The sequence below is a fragment of the Schistocerca cancellata genome, chromosome 8 (genome assembly GCF_023864275.1).
Source record: "Schistocerca cancellata isolate TAMUIC-IGC-003103 chromosome 8, iqSchCanc2.1, whole genome shotgun sequence".
NCBI lineage: Eukaryota > Metazoa > Arthropoda > Insecta > Orthoptera > Acrididae > Schistocerca > Schistocerca cancellata.
In genome coordinates, this window is record NC_064633.1 from 130,707,196 (window position 1) to 130,731,888 (window position 24,693).

A 24,693-nucleotide genomic window follows, 5' to 3' on the forward strand; every position below is an offset into this window, starting at 1 on the left:
ATGCAGATGATAAACGGCTATTCATTGGACAAATATATTATACTAGAACTGACATGTGATTACATTTTCACGCAATTTGGGTGCATAGATCTTGAGAAACCAGTACCCAGAATAACCACCTCTGGCCATAATAACGGCCTTGATACGTCTGGGCATTAAGTCAAACAGAGCTTGGATGGCGTGTACAGGTACAGCTGCCCATTGAGCTTCAACACGACACCACAGTTCATCAAGAGTAGTGACTGGCGTATTGTGACGAGCCAGTTGCTCGGCAACCATTGACCAGACGTTTTCAGTTGGTGAGAGATCTGGAGAATGTGCTGACCAGGGCAGCAGTCGAACATTTTCTGTATGCAGAAAGGCCCGTACAGGACCTGCAACATGCGGTCGTGCACTATCCTGCTGAAATGTAGGGTTTCGCAGGGATCGAATGAAAGGTAGAGGCACGAGACGTAACACATCTGAAATGTAACGTCCACTGTTCAAAGTGCCGTCAATGCGAACAAGAGGTGACCGAGACGTGTAACAAATGGCACCCCATACCATCGGGCCGGGCCGGGTGAATAAACGCTTCCAATGTGCGACCGCGATGTCGCCAAACACGGATGCGACTATCATGATGCTGTACACGGAACCTGGATTCATCCGGAAAAATGACGTTTTGCTCTTCATGCACCCAGATTCGTCGTTCAGTTCACCATCGCAGGCGCTCCTGGCTGTGAAGCTGCGTCAAGGGTACCGCAGCCATGGTCCCCGAGCTGATAGTCCATGATGCAAACGTCGTCGAACTGTTGACTGAGGGATCGAGACGTCGCTGTACGATCCGTTACAGCCATGCGGATAAGGTGCCTGTCATCTCGACTGCTAGTGATACGATGCCGTTGGCATCCAGCACGGCGTTCCGTATTACCCTCCTGAACCCACCGATTCCATATTCTGCTAACAGTCATTGGGTCTCGACCAAGGTGAGCAGCAATGTCGCGATACGATAAACCGCAATCGCGGTAGGCTACAATCCGACCTTTATCAAAGTCGGAAACGTGATGGTACGCATTTCTCATCGTTACACGAAGCATCACAACAACGTTTCACCAGGCAAAGCCGGTCAACTGCTGTTTGTGTATGAGAAATCGGTTGGAAACTTTCCTCATGTCAGCACGTTATAGGTGTCGCCGCCGGCGCCAACTTTGTGTGAATGCTCTGAAAAGCTGATCATTTGCATATCACAGCATCTTCTTCCTGTCGGTGAAATTTCGCGTCTATAGCATGTCATCTTCGTGGTGTAACAATTTTAATGGCCAGTAGTGTATAAGTACGAGGGATAGTCGGAAAGAAATAAAATGGAAACCCCATTGAAAATCCACGGACGCTTTGCACAGATGTGTTTGGTAGCGGCTCTAGTATTCCCGTAGATAGCATCACTTCGCTCTTCTCAGTTGTGAGCGTACAGTTAGTGCATAAAGATTCCTAGAAGATAATGCCGCCCGCCAAGTATTGATGCCTGACAGGAGATTTCGCCTGATTTCATGCAAACCCGCATAACGTAAAATTCAACTCCGCCCGAATAGGCTATAAAGGCCTAACGGTACTGACCGGCCGCCGTGTCATCCTCAGCCCGCAGGCGTCACTGGATGCGGATATGGAGGGGCATGTGGTGAGCACACCACTCTTCCGGCCGTATGTCAGTTTACGAGACCGGAGCCGCTACTTCACAATCAAGCAGCACAAGGGGCGAGAGCAGCCCGCTTGCGAACAGAGCTCGTCAGACCAGATGCTCACCACCCATCCAAGTGCTAGCCCAGCCTGACAGCACTTCACTTCGGTAATGTGACTGAAACCAGTGCTACCACTACGGTAAGGCCGTTGGCTACATAACGTAACTGTCGTGAATTTCTTTCTTCATGACAGTTGTCGGCCACACACAGCAGATACAGCTAGGACGCTTCTGCGGCGTTTTTGATGGGAAGTGGTTGATTACCCACCATACAGTCCGGACTTGGCTCCCTCTGACTTTCACACGCATTTTCAAACAGACATTGAGCTGCAGACAATCCTAGAAAATTTTCTGAAGGCACAGGAGGCTCCCTTCGATGATGAAGAAACCGGAAAGTTGATACAACGCTACGACAGACGTCTAAGTCGCAGTGGCGGCTATGTAGAGACGTCGCTCTAAGGTGTAGCTATCTATTGCAAATAAAAAAGTTGTGATTTTCACTGTGGTTTCCATTTCACGACAGATCGTTCCTTACTTTCCGGATAGCCCTCATATTTATGCGATCTTGGGTATAAGAACTTTTTTACCAAATGAAACAGATTGCTACTCTCATTTCTGAACATGAGAAATTTCAGACAAGAAATGTGTACAGGATGAGATTTTCACTCTGCAGCGGAGTGTGCGCTGATATGAAACTTCCTGGCAGATTAAAACTGTGTGCCGGACCGAGACTCTAACTCGGGACCTTTGCCTTTCGCGAGCAAGTGCTTTACCATCTCAGCTACCCTAGCACGACTCATGCCCCGTCCTCACAGCTTTAATTCCGCCAGTACCGCGTCTCCTGTCTTTCAGACTTCACAGAAGCTCTCCTGCATGACCATTGTAACCCAAACTTTGTAACATCCTATGCAAAGGCCGGCCGGCGTGGCCGAGCGGTTCTAGGCGCTACAGTCTGGAAGCGCGCGACAGCTACGGCCGCAGGTTCGAATCCTGCCTCGGGCATGGATGTGTGTGATGTCCTTAGGTTAGTTAGGTTTAAGTAGTTCTAAGGTCTAGGGGACTGATGACCGCAGTAGTCAAGTCCCATAGTGCTCAGAGCCATTTGAACCAATTTTTCCTATGCAAAATTATTGTGCTAGCTGGACTGTTGGTAGCAGTTTGGGAATCAAGAGCTGATTTTATGCCATTTTCACTAGCACCATCCGCAGTGCTGGGATGTTCCTGTCCGTCATGATATCTGCCTGATCTTGGTTCAGCTGCAGTTGTTCCTTCGCCTTTCCACTTGATAGTCACGTAATCGACTATCGATAGGGGCAGCTTTAAAAGGATTGAAATGTCCCTGCTGGATTTGTCACTACAGTGAGACGTTAGAAGCCACTGACATCGCTGGACAGACCCATTCTGATGTTACAGCTTCCTTACTGACAACACACACCTTTTATGTTAGCGGTGTCGCCTGCCGTGAGATCTAGTGCTTAATTCCGCATTACGTAGATGTGAGGGGAGATTTTCGATCAATTACTGTACATGTAGACAGAATACCCTCTCCACAGCTTATTGTTTAGACGAGTGTGCTTGCAGACTGATGAGAAGAGAGACGTGGTTGTCTCCAGGTGCCTGGCGGGGTCGCCTGCTGCTGTCGCTGTGTGTGCTGGTGTCGGGCTGCGCTATGCTGGCCAAGGAGCACGGCGTGTGCGCGCTCGCTATCTGCCTGGTGAGGGAGGCGCTCGCCTGGCAGAGGGCGGCTGCAGACCCCAGGGCCAGGAGGCAGGTCTGTATGCGTAAGCTATCGTCTACCTTAACAATACGAGGTGCATTCAAGTTCTAAGGCTTCCGATTTTTTTTTCTAATTAACTACTCACCCGAAATCGATGAAACTGGCGTTACTTCTCGACGTAATCGCCCTGCAGATGCACACATTTTTCACAACGCTGACGCCATGATTCCATGGCAGCGGTGAAGGCTTCTGTAGGAGTCTGTTTTGACCACTGGAAAATCGCTAAGGCAATTGCAGCACGGCTGGTGACTGTGCGGCCACGGAGAGTGTCTTTCATTGTTGGAAGAAGCCAAAAGTCACTAGGAGCCAGGTCAGGTGAGTAGGGAGCATGAGGAATCACTTCAAAGTTGTTATCACGAACAAACTGTTGCGTAACGTTAGCTCGATGTGCGGATGCGTTGTCTTGGTGAAACAGCACGCGCACAGCCCTTCCCGGACGTTTTTGTTGCAGTGCAGGAAGGAATTTGTTCTTCAAAACATTTTCGTAGGATGCAACTGTTACCGTAGTGCCCTTTGGAACGCAATGGGTAAGGATTACGCCCTCGCTGTGCCAGAACATGGACACCATCATTTTTTCAGCACTGGCGGTTACCCGAAATTTTTTTGGTGGCGGTGAATCTGTGTGCTTCCATTGAGCTGACTGGCGCTTTGTTTCTGGATTGAAAAATGGCATCTACGTCTCATCCATTGTCACAACCGACGAAAAGAAAGTTCCATTCGTGGTGTCGTTGCGCGTCAACATTGCTCGGCAACATGCCACACGGGCAGCCATGTGGTCGTCCGTCTGCATTCGTGCCACCCACCTGGATGACACTTTTCGCATTTTCAGTTCGTCATGCAGGATTGTGTGCACAGAACCCACAGAAATACCAACTCTGTAGGCGATCTGTTCAACAGTCATTCGGCGATACCCCAAAACAATTCTCTCCACTTTCTCGATCATGTCGTCAGACCGGCTTGTGCGAGCCCGAGGTTGTTTCGGTTTGTTGTCACACGATGTTCTGCCTTCATTAAACTGTCGCACCCACGAACGCACTTTCGACACATCCATAACTCCGTCACCACATGTCTCCTTCAACTGTCAATGAATTTCAATTGGTTTCACACCACACAAATTCAGAAAACGAATGATTGCACGCTGTTCAAGTAAGGAAAACGTCGCCATTTTAAGTATTTAAAACAGTTCTCATTCTCGCCGCTGGCGGTAAAATTCCATCTGCCGTACTTTTCTGCCATCTCTGGGACGTACTGACAATGAACGCGCCCTCATTTTAAAACAATGCGCATGTTTCTATCCCTTTCCAGTCCGGAGAAAAAAAAATCGGAGGCCTTAGAACTTGAATGCACCTCGTAAATACATCACACAACTTTAAAGTGCACTGCAAGAAGACGTTTTCATAAAATGTAACTCCATGTCAAATAGATATTAAATTAAATTTTACCTGAGACATATTTGACTTGGGTCGTTCGTGCAGTTACTCAGACCTTAATGCTGTGGTGGTGTAATGGTCAGCATATTTGCCTAGTGTGCAAAAGGACCTGTGGTTCGAGTCCCGGCCGCAGCGCAAATTTTAATTAACTTCTTCAGCTTCCAATGTTATAGTAGATAAATTAGAGACTAAAATGTCTCAGGGAAAATTTAATTTAAGATCTATACTACCACATGTAGTACAACCCTTCCCCATTACGTCCAGTGCTGGGGTGCTATTCCAGTGTCGGAGAGCACTGGTAATAGTGACAATATAAGGGGAGATGTGAATTGGAGTTTGTGTTGGGGAGGGTATTTGACTTGGGTAGTCCGTACAGCTCCGTTGACCCTAAATCTGTGGTGGTTTAACGGTCAGCATATCTATCTGGTAAGCAAAAACAACCTGGGTTCGAATCCCGCCCACAGCACGAATTTTACTTCACTTCTTCAGCCTTCAACATTACCAGGTAAAATAGTTTGCTGTTAGAGGCCTTCCCCCTCGACCAACGCAGATTTTCTGTAATTTGCTACATTACTAAAGAAAGATCCAAACATTTCTAGCTGACAAACTCCAACAATTTGTGAGCTATTTAACTGGTAGGTGGCAAAATGTCGTCGTGACTTTCCAAAAAATTTGGCAAATTGTAAAGTACTGTTTTCAGCGAATATACAGGACGTTTGACTAGTGTAAGGTATTATTTTTATTTTTGACACAATCACCTTCTTACGATACAATCATAACCGGTTTCGGCCAGCAAAGGCCATCTTGAATTGCCGCAATAGAGAACAGAAAACCTTAAATGAGGGCCTGAAACAAGTTCAATTACTTTCCCTAGGTGTACTTGTGTCTTTAGTAAAGTGCTATTAACATGCACCTGGTTCACACCTGTGGGCGACATTTTATGAACAAGTGTTAATGCGTACAATAAGCCAAAACGCTGCTTTGTGTAGCAGTTGTTATTATTGTGACTTTGTTTTCATTGGCTGTAGGCCTATTTCGGCTCAAAGGCCATTTTCAAGCACTTTTCATATCACGTCGTTGACGCTCTTGCTGTCAGATATCTTACTTGGTGCGTTTTTAAGCAAAGCACAGGTGAAATTATAAATTACTCTCTAAGTAATGTCTCAGCAGTGGAATTTTTCTTTGTTGGTCAGTATCGTTAACATCTTGTTAATATTTTGTAAGTTTGACTGCTTCTTGTTATGTCAGCGAGTAATTTATAATTTCGCCTGTGCTTTGTTTAAAAAACGCACCAAGCAAGAGCGTCAACGACGTAATATGGAGAGTGCTTGAAAATGACCTTTGAGCCGAAATAGGCCTATAGCCGGTGAAAATAAAGTCACAATAATAACAACTGCTACACAAAGCAGCATTTTGGATTATTGTACACATAATGTTCTTACAAATTTTATATAACGCTGCAGGCCCAGAAGGATTTAAAAGGACGAGTATTAATGGGTTGTCTACTAAAAATGAAATCAGACGTTATGGAATGTGAGCAGACTTAGTGAACACTATATGTAACAAAATTAAGGAGAATATAAAGTAGAAAAAGAAATTTCATGTACATACTGATCCTATAAGATCAAGTACGCCACCATGAAATAGATAAGCAAAACATCAAACAGAATTGAGTGTATATTCGAGAGAAAGGGAGTTAAAATTTCGTGCAGGGCAGCAGGTGACTTATAAACACGAGTGCGTCATAACTTGTCACATGGGGGTAATAAATATGGGATATCTGCGGTCTACAAAATATCATGCCACGATTGTGATAGAAGCTACATCGATCAGACGGTCAGGTCTTTTGAATTGGGATTCAAAGAACACGTCTACGCCAGCAATAAAACAGCATTAAGTTTTCAAATGCAAAAGGAGGGACGTGAATTGGTAGCACTGACCTACAGATAAAAATTTTACATGATGTTGAAAATATTAGATGGTTACACATTTTTGAAGAACTGTAAATTGGCGTCATGAAACGCGTAAAATCGGATAAACTTCTCAATGGAAATGGCGTGTGGCTAGGGCCTCCCGTCGGGTAGACCGTTCGCCTGGTGCAAGTCTTTCGAGTTGACGCCACCTTGGCGACTTACGTGTCGATGGTGATGAAATGATGATGATGACAACACAACACCCAGTCTGCGGAGAAAATATCCAACCCGTCCGGAAATCGAACCCGGGCCGTTAGGTATGACATTCTGTCACGCTGACCACTCAGCTACCAGGGGCGGACAACGGCTCAATAAACGAAATGAGTTAAGATTGAATGCATATGTCAATATTTACAATGATTTAATTAGCTGAGGCAGTCGCTGCGTCCTACAGAGATGCACCGGCTGCTCATGGGTCGCCTTGTGAACGAATGCCGCACTGTGCTGTCCGGCGCGAGTCTCCGCCTCCTAACACCCACCCAGTTAACGTAAACACCTTGCAGCCGGAAGAAAAGTGCCAGCGACGTGCAACAAGGAACTGCCCTTATCGTCAATTCCTTCTCTCCTTAGCTCTATGTGCAGTGGCATAAACGTCTACCAGCCTGAAGTACAGCCCCACCGAGCACCGAAAAATATACCATAAGGATTCTTAATCTGACTCTTTTATTACATACGCCTCACTTTGTTCTAAGTTTGCGTTACTGTTTTAACGACCTGTATTTACTTTCATATTTTATGACTGATTGACTGAAATATAATTGTAATAATTTTCATATTTTATGGTTTCTACGATTTAAAATTGCCTCATTGAAGACGCGAGCATCTAGTGCAAAGAGAAGGGATGGAAAAGAACACTTGGTTGTATGTATACAATTCCCTGATGCCTGATTTTATGTTTATTTGACACTTATTCATGAAATTCCGCCCACAGGTATGAACCATAAAGGTGTTAATGGCGCTCACAAGTAGACCTAGCGAACGAAAATAATTCTACTGGTTTCGGGTCTTAATATAAGAGTTTCTGTTCTCTGTTCTAGCATCTGCAGATGGCCATCGGAGGTCATAAAAAGGTGACTGTCAAAAAAAGTAATACGTTACAATAATTCAATCATCGTCTCCGCAAAGAGAACGTCTTTTTTTTGTTTTTTCAAAAAATTGACTATTGCAGGTAGTAGCGGAAGGGGCGAATAGAGAACAATGAAAGAAGCAAATTACCCCAATAAACATAGGTCCACAAACCCGTGGTTTTCCAATACGACGTATTACATTTGACTACGCCGTTACAGAATAACAGAGTTCTCCGATGATCCAAATTACAGTTACGCACATGAGGACACACACACACACACACACACACACACACACACACTACAACTAGTCTTCCACATGGCTGCCATTCGTGTGAAGGCAGACTTCAGCAGATCTCCTCATTGATGCTCGTACACTTTCAAAAATCTCAGGCGTGTTCCGAATGCGTTGACAGTAATCGACGATGCACTCTTGGGGATCAGCGGCACTATCAACAGGGCTGGAGTGTACCAAAACTTTTACATATCCCCTCACAAAAAGATTCAGCAGGTACAAGTCGGGACCAGACAGGCCACGGTAACGGCGAGAAATGACCGATAATTTTGCTGTCTAAATACTGATCACCAGTACTTAGGTATCGGAAATGATGACAAAATCAAACGAGTTTATCACTTTGTAATTTACGCTTCACTGTCGAAATAAATATTAACAGTTCTCTAACACTGATATGACTGCGCTTCTGTATACGTCGTATTGTGTAAACTATTGGGTCCCAGGCCTACGTTTATTTCGATTGTTTGCTTATATCATTGTCCTCTACTCTCCCTCTTTCCTGAGTACCTTTAACAGTCAAGCCGGCCGTTGTGACCGAGCGGTTCTAGGAGCTTCAGTCTGGAACCGCGCGACCGCTACAGTCGTAGGTTCGAATACTGCCTCGGGCATGGATGTGTTTGATGTCCTTAGGTTAGTTAGGTTTAAGTAGTTCTAAGTTCTAATAGACTGATGACGTCAGATGTTAAGTCCCATAGTGCTCAGAGGCATTTGAACTTTAACAGTCAAACGTCCTGTACACGGTAAAGCACCAAGACGTTCGTTGCAACTTACTGCCGTATGTTTGCTCTAGGTGGCACACAATTTGTAGTAAATGTTATTGCGATAAAATTTCTTCCTAGTTTATATTGTCTGATCTCTTCGCACAACTGGCTTAGAAAGCTCTTCTTTTGTGGTCTAGGTGACCAGTAGCGTGTTTATGGAGGGACGTTCCGAAAGTAAGTTACGTCATTGATCCTGAAAGGGAAGAAGGTATACCAGATGAATCATACACTATATGAATCCGAACCCGTTACTGGTTCAACGGCGAAACAGGCGTCAGCGAAGGAGGAATGACGCATACACAGAGTGCCCAAGACGAGTGAGTAGCAACACAAAAGTGTGCCCGAGATTATTCGAATACACTTCACGGAGGAAGACGGACATATACTGAGAACATGGTCGCCAATGGAAGTGCGTGCTGTTATCCTGCAAGAATGGCGCATAGGAGTAGTGTGTTCCATTTCCATGAAAGCGTAAAGACTATGTATCGTCTAGAGGTCACGTATCGTCAAATGTTTCGCCGCTGGTGTTACATGATCAGAGAAGGAAGGTTGGTTGCTTGATTTAGGGAAGGGGAACAAACAGCGAGGTAATCAGTCCATCGAATTAGGGAAGGATGGGCAAGGAAGTCGGCTGTGCCCTTTCAAAGAAGCACCCCAACATTTGTCTGAAGCGATTTAGGGAAATCATGTAAAACCTAAATCAGGATGGACGGACGCGGTTTGAACCGTCGTCCTCCCGAGTGCGAGTCAAGTGTGATAACCACTGCGCCACCTCGCTCTTTAAGGAAGGCAGAGTATGGAGGATGAAGGTCGAAGTCGGCGTTCCTCCACATCTACGAGTAAAAACAACATTGCTAGATTGCGGGATATGAGGTTAGCGGTCAGACGCTTAACGCTGTCAGACGTGGTGTCCACACTGCTTATGGGCCATATCAAAATGTGTGCAAGATGGGTGCAGAGAAATTCGACCGCGGATCACAAGAGTGCAAGAATGGGAGTAAGCGTCGATTAACTGATGCGATACGTGCGAGAGGGAAATGAGTTACAGGGTTTGTATAAAAAAATGATAAGACTGATCTTATGAATCAAAGTTTATTGTAGATATCGCTACAACTACTTACAAGAAGACGGCACGACCGTGGGGTCCGGGATTTGTCTGAAATTTTGTGTGGTGAAAGAGGACCCCTAACACCTCACGTGGTTAAAATATTATTACGCACTACTCGGAAAATCCCGAGAAAAATCGATCCAAAGATTATTAGGTGCCTTATGAGTATGAAGTGTTAGTCCACTGCCGAGCCGCCGTCTGGCCTACATGGTTAGCGGTCGGACCCTTGCGCCACAGGTCTCGGGTTCGATTCCTCCTCTGGCACTGTTTTTTTCTTCTGTTGCTTGCAAAATTGCAGCGCATTGTTATAGGAGAATCGTGAAATTAATTCCCGGGAAGACTGTATAAAAATTCATTCTATAATTCACCATCAGTTATCGTCATCAATATTCCGAGACGTGTTTCAATATGCCCGGTTTGCCTCAAAATTATCAGAAACAGACAACATTTTCGTATATGTTAATGGGGCATATTTTTGTACAGATTTATTGCAAACACCCTGTGATTGTAAAAAATCCGCTTTTATATGTTGCGCAAGATGTCGCAAAAATTATTGCTTTGTTTATTTTCACGATAATTACCACTGCGGTTCCTGTTTATAATTATTATATGTATAAAAATTGAATGTTTCCCAATCAAATTTGTTATTCTGATTAAAAACCGAATGATTCTCCTTATATACTTTACAATGAAAAATGGAAAACCCACCGCCATGAATTGTGTTGTTGGACAAAAAGAAAATAATTTTTATTCAATAATGTAACTAATTTGTTAAAGATAATGTAGGTTTGGGAAACTTTCTGAATAATTGACGGAATAACAAAAGAAAATGAAACAGAAGAAAAAAAAAGTGCCAGAGGAGTAATAGAACCTGAGACCTCTAGCATAAGAGTCCGAGCCCTAAGCATCTAAGCCAGACGGCGGCTCGGCGATGGACTAACTTTTTATACTCATAAGGCACCTAAGAAACTTTGGATCGATTTTTCCCTGAATTTTCCGGGTAGTGCGTCCTAATATTTTAACCACGTGACGTGTTAGGTGTCCTCTTTCACCACACAAAATTTCGGACAAATCCCCGACCCCATGCTCGTGCCGTCTCCTTGTTAGTACTCTTCAATGTATGACGATTGAGAGCCAACAACCCGCTGCATGCGAGATTTCCACGCTTCAAACGCTACTGCGAACACTGAATACGGCATGGCCTTCAAAGCCCTCGTCGTGGCGGCTTGGACCTCCTCCAGGGTCCCATGACGGTGTCCTTTCCGGAAAGTTTTTAGTTTGGGGAACATAAAAATGTCTGCCGGGGCCACATCGGGACTGTAGGGTGGGCTGGGGAGTCCCTTTCTTGGCCAGGTAGCTGGCCACCACGAAGCAGGTGTGACTCAGTGCGTTGTCATGGTGCAGCTTCCAATCATCGGCGATGGCTGGCCTCACGCGATGGACCCTGGTTTCAGTATCTTGAGCACTTCGCCTTGGGGCACCAAATCATGATGAACCACGCGCCTCTGGCGTTGAAAAACACGCTCAGCATGGCGTTGACAATCCATTTTCTCATGCGAGCCTTTTTTTGGATGTGGGGACACTGCACTGTGCCATTCGACACCCATGCGCTTTGTCTCCAGGCCATACGAAAACACTCAGGTTTCGTCTCCAGTGACAACATTATCTCAAAGTTCCGGATCAACTTCACAGCTCTGGAGATTGTCTCGGCAGACGTCCACACATGCTTGCTTGTCTGAACGTCTGACACAATCTTCGGGACCATCTTGGCGCAGATCTACCTCATCGACACTTCTTCGGTGATGATGTTGTGCACTGTCATTTTATCAAGTCCGAGGTCGTCTGCTATCATCCTGACGCTCATCCGACGGTCCGTGTTCAATAAAACGCGCACACGGTTGATGTTTTCGTCAGTTTTGCTGGTTGACGGGCGTCTGGAGCGGTCCTCGTCCTCAACGCTTTCCCGGCCCACTTTAAAGCTCTTCACCCACTTGAAAAACTGGACTTTTGACAGGCAATCATCGCCGCAGGCTTGCCGACACATATACAACGTTTCTGTACCCGATTTTCCTAGTTGCACACAAAACTTGATGGCGTAACGTTTCTCGATCGTTTTCTGGATGTTGCGCCACGACCGAAGACTTTGCGACGTGTCCATTCAGAGACAAGAGCCAAGGCGACTGGCATGCCACGCGTTTTCTACCATCTCCCCCCCCCCCCCCAAAAAACCAATCCCCCCGAGCGAGTGCGCGCTGCGAAGTACAGTCGCGTCAGCAATAAATCAGTCTCATTACTTTTCATTCAAACCCTGTATAGTTCAAACTCATCACAGGCGATGGGACATGGATACACTATTTTACTCCAGAATCGAAGGCCGCCTCAGTGACGTGGAAGCAATACATTTCACCAGTAAGGAAGAAATTCAACGTGCCACCATCAGAAGGAATGGGTGTGGCAACATTGTTCAGTGACATGGAAGGCGTGATTGTCCTTGATTTTTCTCCAGCAACGGACTGCCAGTCCGCCACGGTACTGCGACACTCTCTCCAAACTCAAGACCGCCATACGATGAAAGAGGCCAGACCTCTTGGATGAAGGACTTACTCTTTGGGACGACAACGCACAACCATACACAGCATGGCTTACTCAGGATCAGATCCGTCGCTTCGGATGGGAGAGATTGGATTACGCGGCCTATAGCCCCGAGCTTGCCCCATTTGAATCTCATTGTTCCCTCCATTGAAAAGCGCACTTTTGCGACGTCACTTCCAAACCAATGCTGAGGTGGAGCAGGCTGTATGACATTTCCTTGCTTCGCAGCGCACGGAGTAGTTTATTCAAACTGATTGCACACTACGACGAATGTCACAGTGCCGGTGGGAATTATGTCGCAAAACACTGCAAGGTGTATAGTTGGTGACGCCATGGTGTATTTGTTGTTGGCAGTAAAATTTCCGTATTAAAAACGACGAATCTTACTTTCAGAACGTCCCTCGTAAATCGTAACGATTTAATAGCCTTTGGATTTACAGTTTCTCAGATATATTTGGCCGAAGTTGGCCTAGAAACAATCTATTCAGTCCCCAGAACGAATTTTCATTCTGCAGCGCAGTGTGTGCTGATTTCAGACTTTTTGTCAAACTGTTTTCCCACCTTGATTCGAAACTGGGACCTGTGCGTATCGTAGGCAAGTACGTTGCCGACTGCGGTATTTAAGCAGTATTACGCTGCACCCTCATAGCTTTTCTCTTGTGTTATTGGATAACTCAGTCGATAGAGCACTTACCTACGAAAGGCAAAGCATCCACTTTCGAATCATGGCGAAGCACACAGGGTTACTGGACATTTCGCCACATTTTTATTTTTTCACTTTTTAGACTGTCAACATGAAAATATTCAGTTCATGATGAAGATTGACAACGAAACCCTAAATTTCCTGTATCTAACCACTGACATCAGTACTGAAAACATACACTACTGGCCATTAAAATTGCTATACCACGAAGATGACGTGCTACAGACGCGAAATTTAACCGACGGGAAGAAGATGCTGTGATATGCAAGTGATAAGCTTTCCAGAGCATTGACACAAGGTTGGCGCCGGTAGCGACGCCTACAACGTTCTGACATGAGGAAAGTTTCCAACCGATTTCTCATTCACAAACAGCAGTTCACCGGCGTTGCGTGGTGAAACGTTGTTGTGATGCCTCGTGTAAGGAGGAGAAATGCGTACCATCACGTTTCCGACTTTGATAAAGGTGGGATTGTAGCCTACCGAGATTGCGGTTTATCGTATCGCGACATTGCCGCTCTCGCGTTGGTCGAGATTCAATGACTGTTAGCAGAATATGGAATCAGTGGGTTCAGGAGGGTAATACGGAACGCCGTGCTGGATCCCAACGGCCTCGTATCACTAGCAGTCGAGATGACAGGCATCTTATGCGCATGGTTGTAACGGACCGGGCAGCGACGTCTCGATCCCTGAGTCAACATATGGGGAGTTTTGCAAGACAACAACCATCTGCACGAACAGTTCGACGACGTTTGCAGCAGCATGGACTATCAGCTCGGAGACCATGGCTGCGGTTACCCTTGATGCTGCATCACAGACAGGAGCGGCTGTGATGGTGTACTCAACGACGAACCTGGGTACACGAATGGCAAAACGTCATTTTCTCTGATGAATCCAGGTTGTGTTTACAGCATCATGATGGTCGCATCCGTGTTTGGCGACATCGCGGTGAACGCACATTGGAAGCGTGTGTTCCTCATCGCCATACTGGCGTATCACGCGGCGTGATGGTATGGGGTGGCATTGGTTACACGTCTCGGTCACCTCTTGTTCGCACTGATGGCACTTTGAACACTGGACGTTACATTTCAGATGTGTTACGACCCGTGGCTCTACCCTTCATTCGATCCCTGGGAAACCCTACGTTTCAGCAGGATAATGCACGACCACATGTTGCAGGTGCTGTACGGGCCTTTCTGGATGCAGAAAATGTTCGACTACTGCCGTGGCCAGCACATTCTCCAGATCTCTGACCAATTGAAAATGTCTGGTCAATGGTGGCCGAGCAACTGGCTTGTCACAATACGCCAGTCACTACTGTTGATGAACTGTGGTATCGTGCTGAAGCTGAATGGTCAGCTGTACCTGTACACGCCATCCAAACTCTGTTTGACTCAATGCCCAGGCGTATCAAGGTCGTTATTAAGGCCAGAGGTGGTTGTTCTGGGTACTGATTTCTCAGGATCTATGCACCCATATTGCGTGAAAATGTAATCACATGTCAGTTCTAGTGTAATAGGTTTGTCCAATGAATAGCCGTTTATCATCTGCATTTCTTCTTGGCGTTGCAATTGTAACGGCCCGTAGTGTAGTTTTGGACAGCAGTAGCTCGCGCTGTGAGCGCCCCGGCTGCCCCTGTGCCCCGCAGGCGGTGCGCAGCGCCTGCTGGCTGGCAGCCGGCCTGGCGGCGCTGGTGGCGGCGCGGCTGTGCGCGGCGGGCGGCCGCGTCCCGCGCTTCGCGGCCGCCGACAACCCGGCGGCGCGCCACCCCTCGCGGCTGACGCGCGCGCTCACCTTCCTGCTGCTGCCCGCGCTGCACGCCTGGCTGCTGCTCTGCCCCGCCACGCTCAGCTTCGACTGGTCCATGGACGCCGTGCCGCTCGTCCACTCCCCCGCGGACCCGCGCAACGCCGCCTCGGCCGCGCTCTACGCCTGCGTGGCCGGCGCCGTTCTGCTCGCCGCGAGGCGCTCCGTCCGCGCAGCCGCCGCCGCCGACCGCCGCCACTGCAAGCCGCCCGCCGTCTGCATAGACCACAACGCCAACCACAGCGTCGCCGCGGCCTGCCACCACAGGACGCAGCACAGGCGAGTACTGACAACAGACACGTCAATGCGGCTACTAGGCGCAAATTGAGACGCGTGTAGCGTGTGTGGTGCGACGCAGCGCAGCGCGCGTTTTTGTAACATCACAGGTTCAAATGGGACCGCGCTAATTGCGACGCGACGCGACTGGGACGCGACACGCGCCTGCGCCAGGTCGCGCGGCGTAGTTTTTGAGGCACAGTTTCTCGCGCCGCGCGTCGCGCGTGCCTCGCTAGCACCGTAGGAAATTTGAGGTGGGGAGCGGAAAAGTAGCCCGGCCATGTGCTCACATCGGAACGGTGCATATCAGCAGTGGTAGTATTGCCAATACGATAAATTTTGCCTTACTGTGTACTGAATTTTATTGCCTTTGGGTAGTGTTTCGTTTTTCGCCATTTAAACACTCCAGCTTTCTTCGTTAGCACGTTATACTTTTCTGTTATTTAGCCGGCCGGTGTGGCCGTGCGGTTCTAAGCGCGTCAGTTTGGAACTGCGTGACCGCTACGGTCGCAGGTTCGAATCCTGCCTCGGGCATGGATGTGTCTGATGTCCTTAGATTAGTTAGGTTTAAGTAGTTCTATGTTCTAGGGGACTGATGACCTCAGTAGTTAAGTCCCATAGTGCTCAGAGCCATTTGAACCATTTTGAATCTTTTCTGTTATTTATATCTGCATACTTTTGTTTTGTTTTTCTTCTGTCAAGAAAAATGTATACTTCAGTAACTGATGAGCCACTGACCGGTGGAATTGTATCATATGCCTCCGCGATGTTTTCAGATCGCAAGAAGGGACACAGGGTAGTGAATATGGAAGCAAGGAATATTATAAAATCGTGTGATTAAGAAGCAAGGCAGGAAAGTAGAGCAAGGTTAACTTCTCACTGGCTAGTATGCCGGCGTATCTGTACGATCTGTTACAAAAATTTAGAAAGGGATAATCTCCACAGGTGTGATCCATTTGTTCTCCTGGTAAAAAGCGTCCAAGATCTGCAGTATACAACTCTCACTGTGATTACCTGGATATGGATGCAATGATGTAATACGACACACTGTACTACAGGCAGGTGAACACATTTCCACTGCAAGCTAGAAACAGTCGAAAAGCAGTCACAAATAACAATGTTTTAATTGGTTCGCCTTGATGAGAAAAAGCATTTCAGTTGTTGCATGGACATTATCAGCATTAATAAACTAATTATACAACAACAGGCTTCACATATGAAGAAAATGGTCGGTATTATTACGAAAGTAGGAATATCCTAAAAGAGTGTTATGATTACGAAAGTAGGAATATCCTAAAAGAGTGTTATGATTTGATATATTTAATTTGTTGAAATGTGCTGCTGACAAAGGCAGATCTACTTTCATGACAATGTTTTTCGAACTCCATCTCACAAGGCACCCGTGGCTAGCTTGTGCATTCCTGTAACGGCACTATCCTTCGCTGCTGACAATACACTGACCATTGTGTTGCGTGACAGATAAATTGTTTATTTTTATCAATAACAACTATTTTATTCGCGATCACACATTGTCAGTTTGGCAAGCCGTAGGTGAGTAACCAGTACCTGTAATGTGCCTATCATTCTGCCTGAAGGAACGCTCGTCATTATTTTAATACTGCTCAGATCAAGAGAAGGAATAAAATCCTTTGGTAAGTTTCCATTCCAGTCGCTCAGTGTTAAAAATACGATGGGTTACAGGGATTCCACCAAAGTTCCAACAGAATTGGCAATATATTTTTGTGTGAATTGCTAACCTTTTCTCATTCGAAAAAGCAAAACCGTTTGTGAGTAACGGCCGCATTTCTCTTCGTGACTGGTTTAATTGTGCTTTCTTTGTCACAGTGTAATTTCCCACACTCATCTCACAGCAGCTATTGCGACAGAATTCCGAAACGGAGTGCCTCATTAAACAAGTAATTGGCAATCACAGATCTCAATAGCTTACGAAAAACCTCATAGTGTCGGTTTGCAGTAACAGGTGCTATACGCGTCTCAATTTGCGCCTGGCCTATTACTCTCGGCATCGAAACCTTTTATTATAGCCTTAAAGGCTGTCCAAACAGAAAGCCGTCTGGCCATGTGCTCACATCGGAACGGTGCATATCAGCAGTGGTAGTATTGCCAATACGATAAATTTTGCCTTACTGTGTACTGAATTTTATTGCCTTTGGGTAGTGTTTCGTTTTTCGCCATTTAAACACTCCAGCTTTCTTCGTTAGCACGTTATACTTTTCTGTTATTTAGCCGGCCGGTGTGGCCGTGCGGTTCTAAGCGCGTCAGTTTGGAACTGCGTGACCGCTACGGTCGCAGGTTCGAATCCTGCCTCGGGCATGGATGTGTCTGATGTCCTTAGATTAGTTAGGTTTAAGTAGTTCTATGTTCTAGGGGACTGATGACCTCAGTAGTTAAGTCCCATAGTGCTCAGAGCCATTTGAACCATTTTGAATCTTTTCTGTTATTTATATCTGCATACTTTTGTTTTGTTTTTCTTCTGTCAAGAAAAATGTATACTTCAGTAACTGATGAGCCACTGACCGGTGGAATTGTATCATATGCCTCCGCGATGTTTTCAGATCGCAAGAAGGGACACAGGGTAGTGAATATGGAAGCAAGGAATATTATAAAATCGTGTGATTAAGAAGCAAGGCAGGAAAGTAGAGCAAGGTTAACTTCTCACTGGCTAGTATGCCGGCGTATCTGTACGATCTGTTACAAAAATTTAGAAAGGGATAATCTCCACAGGTGTGATCCATTTGTTCTCCTGGTAAAAAGCGTCCAAGATCTGCAGTATACAACTCTCACTGTGATTACCTGGATATGGATGCAATGATGTAATACGACACACTGTACTACAGGCAGGTGAACACATTTCCACTGCAAGCTAGAAACAGTCGAAAAGCAGTCACAAATAACAATGTTTTAATTGGTTCGCCTTGATGAGAAAAAGCATTTCAGTTGTTGCATGGACATTATCAGCATTAATAAACTAATTATACAACAACAGGCTTCACATATGAAGAAAATGGTCGGTATTATTACGAAAGTAGGAATATCCTAAAAGAGTGTTATGATTTGATATATTTAATTTGTTGAAATGTGCTGCTGACAAAGGCAGATCTACTTTCATGACAATGTTTTTCGAACTCCATCTCACAAGGCACCCGTGGCTAGCTTGTGCATTCCTGTAACGGCACTATCCTTCGCTGCTGACAATACACTGACCATTGTGTTGCGTGACAGATAAATTGTTTATTTTTATCAATAACAACTATTTTATTCGCGATCACACATTGTCAGTTTGGCAAGCCGTAGGTGAGTAACCAGTACCTGTAATGTGCCTATCATTCTGCCTGAAGGAACGCTCGTCATTATTTTAATACTGCTCAGATCAAGAGAAGGAATAAAATCCTTTGGTAAGTTTCCATTCCAGTCGCTCAGTGTTAAAAATACGATGGGTTACAGGGATTCCACCAAAGTTCCAACAGAATTGGCAATATATTTTTGTGTGAATTGTTAACCTTTTCTCATTCGAAAAAGCAAAACCGTTTGTGAGTAACGGCCGCATTTCTCTTCGTGACTGGTTTAATTGTGCTTTCTTTGTCACAGTGTAATTTCCCACACTCATCTCACAGCAGCTATTGCGACAGAATTCCGAAACGGAGTGCCTCATTAAACAAGTAATTGGCAATCACAGATCTCAATAGCTTACGAAAAACCTCATAGTGTCGGTTTGCAGTAACAGGTGCTATACGCGTCTCAATTTGCGCCTGGCCTATTACTCTCGGCATCGAAACCTTTTATTATAGCCTTAAAGGCTGTCCAAACAGAAAGCCGTCTGGCGGCAGTGCATGCCGCGATGGTTGGCAGCTGCTTACAGCGTCGAGGAATGCCACACAGGGAGCGGTTCCCACCGAATGGCTGGTAGCACTACACGAAAAAATTTGTCTTCTTAATTTCTTGCTGTACAAAATGCTCTATGTACAGGATCTCAATTATTGAACTATATGAGACAAAATCGTCAAAACTTTTGAACGGTTTGCGTTAGGACTTTCAAACTGCACAGTTGGCCGCGACGCACGATGGGAATTAGTATACGCATGCGCACAAGCCTTGTTGTTGTCGGCTATTAGAACGTGAAAATGTCACAGTACATCTACATCTTTCTTTTCTTTTTTCTTAAAAAAATGTTTATTTCCAAAATCTTAATAATTATACAGTTTTAACCCACTACCTTATATGATTAGTGGGTCCATATATTAATACAATGGTAACAATTGCAGCTAAATCCTAACTAACATTTAAGTAACTAATTCTTGAAGTAAGGTGCATGGTAATTGCAATGGGCAAACTAGTTAATTTTAATTTGATAGAGATTACTTAATGAACCTATCTATTAACTAGTTTCTACTACCTGCAGCGTTACAGGTGTGTCAGTAAAATATAAACCTACTTGTGAAGCCTTGCTCATTGAGCTAAACCCAATGAGCGTGCCCCTGACATATTAGTCGCTGCAGGTTTCTGAAAACTAAGTTCCTAAAAACTAAGTCCTACAACTAATTCTATCCTAAAGTCAAGTTCGGTGCTTGTCCTTGATCGGTGGTGTTGCACCCTATTCCCCGTAGTCCCGAACGCGGCGGATTCCAGACTGTGGAAGTCGGCCTGTCCACGCTCAGGCGGTATGGGAATAGGGTACCGGACTCAGTAAGTGCTAGGTGTTTCTCAAGTTCCTGTTAATTTAAGTCTCTCAGGTATTCCCTTAAAACTTTCCGTGATACCACGTTTGCCACTTCGTTGATAGACTGAAAGTGTCGTGTTGTCTGAGTAAACTGTATGTCATATGGTGTGGCAGTTGGTCACGTAACGTTGAAGCTACATCATTGAAAAGGGAGCACTCGTAAACAACATGGTCAGGAGTACCCTCCGGAACGCCAGAGTCACACGCGGGTGTAGCCTTCTTCCCAAATCGACATAAATATGTCGGGTAGGGTGCATGACCAGTGAGAAAGTGGATTAGTCCCCGGGTTGGTTCGAAGCGCTTCATTCCCAGCCATTCCTTAATGTCAGAAAGAAGATCAAAAGTTCTACGTCCGGTTTCTTCAGCTTCCCAGGATTTTTGCCAAACCTGTCTCCTCTTAGTCTGATCTCAACCCTATTTCCAGCCCTGATGCCTAATGTCTCTTCTGTTTTCTCCAAGTTCCATTTCTTAGCCCAGTACCATGCAGCCTGTTCACGAATTTTGATGCGCAGGGAGCAGAGCCCCATTATGACTAACAGGGCTCCTCCAGGCGTTGTCCTGTATGCCCCCACTGATCTCACTATCATATTTCTCTGGACTCTTCTCACTGTAATGGCAGGCACCACCCTCGTGAGTCCGTGTGCCCGGACTCCCGAGCCGTAACCCACTATTGATGTGAGTATGCTATTATGGTATAATTATTGAGATGTGGTGGAAGATGAAATCTTTTATCTACATCTACATATATACTCCGCTAGCCACCAAGCGGTGTGTGGCGGAGACCACAATTCGCGCCAGACGTATTTCCCTCCCCCTGTTCCACTCGCGGACCGCGCGAAGGAAAAACGGCTGTCTGAACGCCTCAGTACGAGCTCTAATTTCCTTTATCTTTGAATAGTGATCATTGCGCGATTTGAAAGTTGGTGCTAATAATATATGCTCTACATCCTCGGTGAAGCTCAGATTTCGGAATTTAGTGAGTAGCACCTTCCGTCTTGCTCGCCGTCTACCAGCAAGTGTGTACCACTTCAAACTTTGTATCAGATTTGTAACGCTCCCGCGATGGCCAAATGTACCAGTCACGAATCTTGCCGCTCTTCTTTGGACCTTCTCAATCTCCTGAGTCAGACCCAACTGGTAAGGGTCCCATACACACGAACAATAGTCTAGACTGGACTAACTAACATATTGTAATCTATTTCCTTTGTTGAAGGACCGCATCGCTTCACTATTCTACCAATAAACCGCAATCTAGAGTTCGCTTTACCAGCTACTTGTGTAATCTGATCATTCTACACTCCTGGAAATGGAAAAAAGAACACATTGACACCGGTGTGTCAGACCCACCATACTTGCTCCGGACACTGCGAGAGGGCTGTACAAGCAATGATCACACGCACGGCACAGCGGACACACCAGGAACCGTGGTGTTGGCCGTCGAATGGCGCTAGCTGCGCAGCATTTGTGCACCGCCGCCGTCAGTGTCAGCCAGTTTGCCGTGGCATACGGAGCTCCATCGCAGTCTTTAACACTGGTAGCATGCCGCGACAGCGTGGACGTGAACCGTATGTGCAGTTGACGGACTTTGAGCGAGGGCGTATAGTGGGCATGCGGGAGGCCGGGTGGACGTACCGCCGAATTGCTCAACACGTGGGGCGTGAGGTCTCCACAGTACATCGATGTTGTCGCCAGTGGTCGGCGCAAGGTGCACGTGCCCGTCGACCTGGGACCGGACCGCAGCGACGCACGGATGCACGCCAAGACCATAGGATCCTACGCAGTGCCGTAGGGGACCGCACCGCCACTTCCCAGCAAATTAGGGACACTGTTGCTCCTGGGGTATCGGCGAGGACCATTCGCAACCGTCTCCATGAAGCTGGGCTACGGTCCCGCACACCGTTAGGCCGTTTTCCGCTCACGCCCCAACATCGTGCAGCCCGCCTCCAGTGGTGTCGCGACAGGCGTGAATGGAGGGACGAATGGAGACGTGTCGTCTTCAGCGATGAGAGTCGCTTCTGCCTTGGTGCCAATGATGGTCGTATGCGTGTTTGGCGCCGTGCAGGTGAGCGCCACAATCAGGACTGCATACGACCGAGGCACACAGGGCCAACACCCGGCATCATGGTGTGGGGAGCGATCTCCTACACTGGCCGTACACCACTGGTGATCGTCGAGGGGACACTGAATAGTGCACGGTACATCCAAACCGTCATCGAACCCATCGTTCTACCATTCCTAGACCGGCAAGGGAACTTGCTGTTCCAACAGGACAATGCACGTCCGCATGTATCCCGTGCCACCCAACGCGCTCTAGAAGGTGTAAGTCAACTACCCTGGCCAGCAAGATCTCCGGATCTGTCCCCCATTGAGCATGTTTGGGACTGGATGAAGCGTCGTCTCACGCGGTCTGTACGTCCAGCACGAACGCTGGTCCAACTGAGGCGCCAGGTGGAAATGGCATGGCAAGCCGTTCCACAGGACTACATCCAGCATCTCTACGATCGTCTCCATGGGAGAATAGCAGCCTGCATTGCTGCGAAAGGTGGATATACTCTGTACTAGTGCCGACATTGTGCATGCTCTGTTGCCTGTGTCTATGTGCCTGTGGTTCTGTCAGTGTGATCATGTGATGTATCTGACCCCAGGAATGTGTCAATAAAGTTTCCCCTTCCTGGGACAATGAATTCACGGTGTTCTTATTTCAATTTCCAGGAGTGTATTTAGGATCATTGCGAATAGTCACACCCAGATAGTTGACCGATGTTACAGCTTCCGAAGACTGGGCATTTATTTTGTACTAGTACATTAATGGGGATTTTCGCCTTGTTATACGCAGTAGATTACACTTACTAACGTTGAGAAATAACTGCCAGTCATTACACCATGCATTTATTTTCTACAAATCCTCATTGATTTGTTCACAAGTTTCGTGTGATGCTACTGTAGACTACAGCATAATCGGCAAACAGTCTAATGCCGCTGTCAATACCATCAACCAGATCGTTTATGTAAATCGTAAAAAGCAGCGGACCTATTACGCTGCCCAAGGCATACTTCATGTTATGCTTGTTTCTGTTGTCTCCACATTCAGGACAACATACTGCTCTCTGTCTGTTACAAAACTCTCTATGCAAACGCATATGTCATAGACCGTAAGTGCGCACTTTTTGGAGCAAGCGACAGTGTGGAACTGGGTCGAATGCCTTTCGAAAGTCGAGAAATATGGCATCAACCTGGGGGCCGGTATCTAGAGCCTGTTGTATGTCATGCACAAAGAGGGCCAGCTGTGTCTCGCATGACCGCTGTTTCCTAAAACCGTGCTGGTTTCCGCAGATGAGCTTCTCAGAGTCTAGAAACGTCATGATGTCTGAACACATTATAAGTTCCATGATTCTACAACAAATCGATGTCAGTGAAATTGGCCGGTAATTATGTGCATCCGATTTTCTACCCTTTTTATAGATTGCTATGACCTGGACCTTCTTCCAGTCCTGTGGAACTTTCCGCTGTATAAATTTACGGGGATGCTGTCTGGGCCAGATGCCTTCCTGGCGTCTAGCCCTTGCGAAGGCCTACTATGCGAGCAATAGCAGCCCAACTGCGGCTCAAAGGAAGTTTGCGACCGAGTTCATGCTGAAGACAACTGGTCCAAGTCTGATAACAATCAAGAACTTGATCCGCAAATTTGAGAGAACGGGCAGTGTTCGCGGTAACAGTATTGGCAATGTCGGTCGTCCAAAAAGGGTGAAAATGCTGAGTTTCAAACCAGCGCCAGACGAGCTGCACAACAGGTAGGAATCAACTGCGAGATGCTGCGACAAATTGTTGTTGAAGACCTGCATATCTTCTCATACAAAATTCTAATCCATTATCCATTATGCCCCAGGGCTATGCAACAGCGTTAGTGTTTCGCCACCACTATTGTCCACAGAATTGACGAACAGGACTTTGATGTGAATTTGGTTTGGTTTAGCGAATAAGCCCAGTTTCATTTGGATAGGTGGTCAATAAGCGAAACTGGCGCATTTGGGGGACTGAGAATTCGCATATCGCGATCGAGAATTCTCTTCATCCTCAACGCGTCACTCTGTAGTGTGCAATGTCCACTCATGGGATAATCAGTGCGATATTCCCTGATGGCACTATGACTACCGAACGTGAAAGTTTTGCAAGATGATTGCATCCCCGTTACCCAAAGTGATTCTGATTGCGACAATATGTGGTTCATGCAAGATGAAGCTCGATGCCATCGAAGCAGGAGGGTGTTTTATGTCCTGGAGGAGCAGTTTGGGGACCATATTCTAGCTCTGGCGTACCCAGAGGCCACTGTCATGGGCCTCGATTGGCTTCCACATTCTCCAGATCTGAACACATGCGACTCCTTTTTGTGGGGCTATATTAAGGACATGGTGTACGGTAGTAACCCCAAAATCATTGTTGAGCTGAAAACAGCCAT

General features: G+C 46.4%; 1 protein-coding gene and 1 non-coding gene across 2 annotated transcripts in view; both read left to right on the forward strand.

Annotated features, from left to right (window-relative positions):
- Positions 1-24,693, forward strand: part of LOC126095421 (protein O-mannosyl-transferase TMTC2-like) — a 1,040,622-nt gene that overhangs the window by 426,282 nt on the left and 589,647 nt on the right. The window contains exons 7-9 of the mRNA XM_049910218.1: positions 3,328-3,485; positions 15,066-15,085; positions 15,128-15,502. Coding sequence (XP_049766175.1) covers positions 3,328-3,485; positions 15,066-15,085; positions 15,128-15,502 — 553 coding nt within the window. The remainder of the gene's footprint in view (positions 1-3,327; positions 3,486-15,065; positions 15,086-15,127; positions 15,503-24,693) is intronic.
- Trnat-agu (transfer RNA threonine (anticodon AGU)) lies at positions 4,983-5,056 on the forward strand. The gene has a single exon. It is a non-coding gene; the product is annotated as a tRNA-Thr (tRNA).